The 5708-nt window shown below is 54.2% G+C and overlaps 1 protein-coding gene across 1 annotated transcript; it reads right to left on the bottom strand.

Annotated features, from left to right (window-relative positions):
- Positions 1 to 467: 467 nt before the first annotated feature.
- LOC131193283 (protein huluwa-like) lies at positions 468 to 5295 on the bottom strand. Its single transcript, XM_058173300.1, has 3 exons — positions 4472 to 5295; positions 3844 to 4057; positions 468 to 1342 (listed from the first exon to the last, which is right to left on the bottom strand). Exons 1-3 carry the CDS (start codon positions 4913 to 4915, stop codon positions 1170 to 1172), a joined length of 831 nt encoding a protein of 276 aa, XP_058029283.1. The 5' UTR covers positions 4916 to 5295; the 3' UTR covers positions 468 to 1169.
- Positions 5296 to 5708: the final 413 nt, after the last annotated feature.

Here is a 5708-nt window from a genome sequence, read left to right as displayed (position 1 = left end):
AAGAGTATTTGAACCACCTGCAATGTATGTGTTCGGCATTTCTTTTAACATTATTATTTGATGGGCTGCTTTTAAAGGTCACGATCCTTCCTTTTGAACCTAAAATTGACAGCCCTAGCATGTTTTCTCCTTTTACACAGAGTTTGCTCGGAGAGGAAAAGCTATGCTAGATTGAGAATGGTGGTATTGATTTAGCCAACCTATTGGAAGAACCCCACACTAAAACATATAAATTCAATTTGACAAGATAGCTCAAGAAGTTAGGAGGCTCCGGTCAGACTCCCCCATCTTCTGAACAATCACTGGCAACTTTCATTCTTGCATCCTTATTGCATTCTCCTTAATGCATCTACCTTCGTTTTAACACAGCTATTTCGTGGCCAGGTGTCTTATGCACACCAGGAAGACCAGACACGGAGGTTACATCAGCTCAGCCTCTGCTTTCATACACATTTAAAAAGAAGAGAAAAAGTTCAGTATCTTTAATAAGCACTATAAAATCAGGCATCACAGGCTGCCATCAAGGTTTGTATCTCACCAGGTCTCTCTCCTTGCATCCCATGCTTAGGAAGTTGGTGCTGATGTGCAGAATGAGCAACTGTGAGGTTGACCTGTGTGTCCCTCCCTGGTCAGGTGTTCAATCACTTTGGATCTTGAGATTAGATTGGTGGCATTCTAACTAAGTTTTTTGTTCAGTGCTACCTAGAGCTGAGTGTCAGTGTGGGTCTTGTGCTTGAAAGGACTGCGAAAACGGACTGGGATGAATGAAGTGGGCAGCCACAGGCTGGGGGTGCCAAAAGGTTCGTATTTGGGCACAGAAGTATTGTCTAAAGCAGGGGTGTCCAACCTTGGCGACTAAGTCTTGTGGACTTCAACTCCCAGGGCTGGGGAATTCTGGGAGTTAAAGTCCACAAGTCTTAAAAGTCGCCACGGTTGGACACTCCTGATATTCCAGGTGCAGATAAGGGTAAGGGAAGCTTTTTGTGATGTGAAAATATTCCATGGGGGAGACATTCAGCCGCAACAGGAAATCTCTCCCAATAAGCAGAGTGCAAGCCAAAGAGGAAGACCATGACTAAAATCCTTCCTCACAATAAATCCCAACACGCCACCTCTCTTCCGCACACACGCACAAAGTGTGGCAAAGAGAACTTGTGGACTCTCCTAGGTCACAGCCAGTACTGTTTGCTGCAGATGGGAGGCACGGAACGATGGAGCTGAGCTTTCCTCTTGTAGCTGGGGTCGTAGTAGTCCCACTCAAAGTGTCCGGCTTGTTGGCGATGCACAACGGGTGTGTTGGGACTGCCTTCGCTGTCAGTTGACAAGATCCGGACAGAAACGCCTGCACACAGAGAGAGAGAGAGAGAGAAGCTGCCACGTTATCAAGAGATCCTGCCAGGAGTCTCATTATATATCAACCTACGTGATTCTACGTTATCCCCTAAATAGGAAAGCTTTATGTGGGCAAAACGTGCTAGGGATGCGCGGGGGAGGTCTGCAGAACTACGACGAGGAGTGAAAGAAAAAGAGAAAAGAGCCCAAGAGAGACTTCAGCCAGAGCCGGGCATTACGTGCGAGGAGGAAAGAAGGGGGCAAACGTGGCTGGTTGCCCCTCCACGGCTGCCTTGTTTTAGCTCTCACTTTTCCGCTCAGCTGGCGGTCTGGAAGAATCCAAGGCTGCCCAAGGAGCCTTTCCCATACTCGTATCCAGATTACGTGTTTGTTGGCAGAGTTGAGTACTACAGAGATATTAAAAACACACACACACAACCCACCCTCCTTATGTCTCATCCCTCGTCATTAATCACCCCCCCCCTCTAGCGGAAGATGATCTGGTTGAGTGTTGTAGATCTGTCAGGAGCTTAAGGAGGTTTGGTGTCAGAAGCAATCACGTCCTTCAGCTGAAGCCGAGGAAGGCAGTTGCCTTCGAAATGTCAGAAGAATAACTAGCTCGGAAGACCAGGTTGTGGTCATCGCAGCTCAAACAGCCTTGGGGGAATTGTCTTAGGGAAGAAGGTCCAGGAGATCCTTCCAACCATGGGAGTTGGGTTGGGCTGGTAATGCCATCAAGACCATCAGCCAACCTTCTAAGCAGCATTTCTCAACCTCGTCAACTTTAAGATGTATGGACAATTCTGAGAGTTGTTGTCCACAAATCTTAAAGTTGATGAGGTTGAGATATCGACTTGGTCTTCACAATGTGCCCAGCTTACTGTATTTTTTTGGAGTATAAGATGCACCTTTTTCCCTCTAAAAGGGGGTGAAAATTTGGGTGCTTCTTATACACTGAATGTAGCCCGGCCCACCCTCTGGCCCCCACCCTTTGGTCTCTGCCTCCCAGCAATTTACCTCCTTGCAGCAAGCAGCAAGAAGAAACAGCCCATTTCAGCTTCAGCACAGCCTGATTAGCACAAGTTGATTGTCAGTTGGATCAGCCTCCCGACTCTCAGCTGTTTCAGGCTGCAGGGATTGCCATGGCCTATTTCTGTATGGGCCTCTGCTGCTTGCTGCAAGGAGGTAAATAGCTGGGAGCAGATTTTTTTTTCTTGTGCTAATCAAGCTATGCTGAAAACGAAAATGAAAGTAAAGCAGGCTATTGCTGTGTGCTGCAACCAGGCAAAATTGCTGGGAGGCAGAGGCAGATTTCTTGTTTTCCTCACTGAAAAAGGTAGGTGCGTCTTATAGTCCAGAGCGTCTTATACTCCAAAAAATACAGTAGTTCCAAAAGGGTTGTGTATGTATAATACCTAAACCTCCCCCTGGGCGTATTTTGCCTTCGCAGTAACCAAATAGACCACCCATGGCCAACCCCGGCAACTCGGGAACCCTTTCCGCACAAGGATGGCCTGATCAACCTCTTGCTGCCTCTCTGGTCTGGCAGAGGCCAATGAGGTCGGGCTGCCTTGTGGGTTGGGACCGGGGCTTTGTGAGAAGGGGTCCTCTCTCTCTTTTGGACCCCTGGAGAATCTGACCTAAGAATTCTCCCTTCAAATATGGTGGCAATTTAGCCTGTGGGGGGTCACATGACATCCTAGGCCATGCTTAGATGTGGTGACCCTCATGCACACTGGCCACTCAGCTGACCCTAGGTGCACACAAATGGAGGCGAATCTACCTGTCCCAGGATAATGCTGCAGGGTCCAATCTGGGTCAGTCACTGGGACCAGAGGTTTTGTCTTCCAAGCTTCCACTCTAGCAGAGTGTGAGCTATTTGTGTGTGGTACTCATAGTAGTGCCTGTTGTAAAAAGCCTGTTGCTTTTTAAATGTTGATTGCCGTGTGTCGATAGCTGGCTTTTAAGTTAGCCTTCTGAGTACTTGATAAGCTGGGGTTAAATCAGCTGTTGACTGCTGAGGGGGCCATTTCCAAGGCTTCAATCCCTTTCCTGGCTGTTTTTGTGCCTGCTTGTCCAGCAATCTTAGTAGCTGCAAAATTGAATGGGTTCATTGGGGCCACCTGATCCTTTCCCCCACCCCAGCTGGGGAGTAACCTGCAGGTGGCACAGCATGCCAAGCTAAACTGCTAATTCAGGAGCCAGAATGTTGTGTAAACACAGGGATCGTGTACCTGTAAGGGACCACCTGTCTGGAGATCTCCATTCAGGGATCAGCACACGATCCATGGGACGGTTGAAGGAGAAAGAAAACCTCAGAAGGGGCGAGTGGAGAAACACAGCCATCTCCTCCAGGAGGGCCCTCCTCTGGGCATGACCCGTGACATTGCAGCCCCCCCCCACCTCCAATTCCTTTCCAATTCTTCTGCTGCCTTTGAGCCACTCGGATGCCAGGAACTCCAACCCACCAGGAGCCGCTCATCATTCCAGCCCCTCTTGGCCCCCACTCACCAGCACTGGCGCCAAAGTCCGAGTCCAGGCCGGGTCCTTGCGAGGCCGTGAAGTTGGCAGAGTTGAGGTGGGCCCTCCTGTCCCCGGGCCGGATGCTGCTGCCAAACTCAAAGGGCCCCGTGCTGGAATGGGTGCCCAGTGCCACCCTGCTGCAGGTACGGGGCTTCCTCTGGGTGCTGGTGTGGCAGCTGGAGAAGACCTTCTCCAGGACACCCTACAGAGAGGGGAGTGAGTTGCCAGAGTCCCCACTCTCACCAAGCCCCCTTTGGCCAGGAACAAGTGGACCAAAAGAGCCAACTGGGAAAAGTTAACCAATTCCCACCATCCAGTCAAGGGACGCTTCCCAGCCTTTCCCTTCCAGTTGGCCAGCTGTCCCGCCTTGAAGGAAGGGGAAGCGGAGAGGTGGCTCAGTGCTTCCAGCTGGATTAGCTTATTGCCCCATCGGTGAGTTCGGTCCCGAAGTTGGAGGGGAAGCAAAGCCCTCATTTTAAGTGGGAGCTTCGGAACCTCCCCTCCCCTCCAGCATGGCAGGCCGAAGCCTGGCTGGGAAGTTGCTGCCCATTGAATCCGAAAGGCTCCAGTTCCCAGGAAGAGGCCGGAGGGTCCCCAGGCCACGTCCCCTCCTTACCCCAGTGCCGGAGGAGGTGACCAGAGAGTTGGGGGGCACCAAGACCGGCGGCTTCTCCAAGTCGTTGGAGGAGGAGGAGCCGGCTGTGGGCGGCGCCCCTCTCTCCGGGCGGAGCGGCCGAGGGCTGCAGGCGGGCAGGTAGGACGCGGCCGGCCTCCTCCCGCAACAGGGCGCCCGGGGGCCGGTCTGCGCGAGCTGCCGCCGGGCCATCCCGCCGCCCGGATCGTGGCTGAGCACGGCAGCCCTGGGGGTCCCCGGGAGGAAGCGGGGGGGCGTGGAAGGGCCCCGGCCGGCCCCCACCCTCCGGCAGAGGCGCCAGCGCAGGAGGAGCAGCGCGCTGAGCAGGAGCAGCAGGAGCAGGCAGGGCACCAGCAGCCCCAGCAGCAGGCGGAGGGAGCGCCGCAGGGCCCACACCTGGCCCGCCAGACCCCGCAGGGGCTCCATCGCGGCCGAGGCGGAACGGGGCCGGGCCGGCCGGCTGGCCTTAAGGAGCCTCAGCTGCCACGGCCGGAGATGGGATTCAGGTGCCGGGGAGCCGCTCGGGGCGGCTTAAAGGCGGACCGCTTTGCTCCCGGGACAGCTTGAGCGGCCCTGCCTGGGGGCAGCACCCCGTGGACCCCCAGCTGGGGAGGGGTCAGGCTGGCTTCGCCCGAAACTCCCGCCCCCCGCTCGTTTCTCCCAGCGGCTCCCTTGCAGCCGATGGAAGCCCTGAGCCGGGCGCAACGGGCGCGCTGTGGAAGAAGGGGGAGGAACCCCTCGCCGGCTGCCTGCCAAAGACACCACGGGGGAGCAAAGTCCTCGCAGGCCCTGCAAACGAAGGTTCCTCCCCCCGCCGCCCTTGCGGCTCCTTCACACCTTCTGGGGCTACTGGAGGAGGGGAAGCCCCTCGCCCTGGTCTTTGGCCTGGCTGCTAACTAGGGAGGGGTCCTTTGGACTTCCTTACTTGGGGGCAGGAAGAGCGAGGCAGCCGCTCCTATTGTCCAGGGATGGAGGCAAGTTGGGGGAGGGGAGTCCATGGACCAGGAAGGGCACAGATCTCTAGCCAGGATAACGGCTTTGCTAAGAGGCTCTGGACATTCTCAACCATCCAGGTCATGGTTGTCCCAAAAGTGCTTTCCCAAAATGGGCAACTAAACTTTCTTGAGTTTTTCCTTTGAAAATGTTTAGGTTCACACTTCCAAGAAGAGAACTGAAGAAGCTTCTGGGATGAGAAGGGAAATGTTTTCAAAGAAAAAAG

Source organism: Ahaetulla prasina, chromosome 2, assembly GCF_028640845.1.
Source record: "Ahaetulla prasina isolate Xishuangbanna chromosome 2, ASM2864084v1, whole genome shotgun sequence".
Classification (NCBI taxonomy): Eukaryota; Metazoa; Chordata; class Lepidosauria; order Squamata; family Colubridae; genus Ahaetulla; species Ahaetulla prasina.
This window is presented reverse-complemented; position numbering and strand designations above follow the sequence as displayed.

Bases quoted from the DNA above. Each gene is read 5' to 3' on its own strand.
- LOC131193283 (XM_058173300.1), bottom strand. From the start codon at position 4,915: ATGGAGCCCCTGCGGGGTCTGGCGGGCCAGGTGTGGGCCCTGCGGCGC. The intron at 4,058-4,471 runs GTAAGGAGGGGA...CCCTCTCTGTAG, and splicing joins TCACCTCCTCCGGCACTGGG to GGTGTCCTGGAGAAGGTCTT. The intron at 1,343-3,843 runs GTGAGTGGGGGC...CTCTGTGTGCAG, and splicing joins GGACTTTGGCGCCAGTGCTG to GCGTTTCTGTCCGGATCTTG.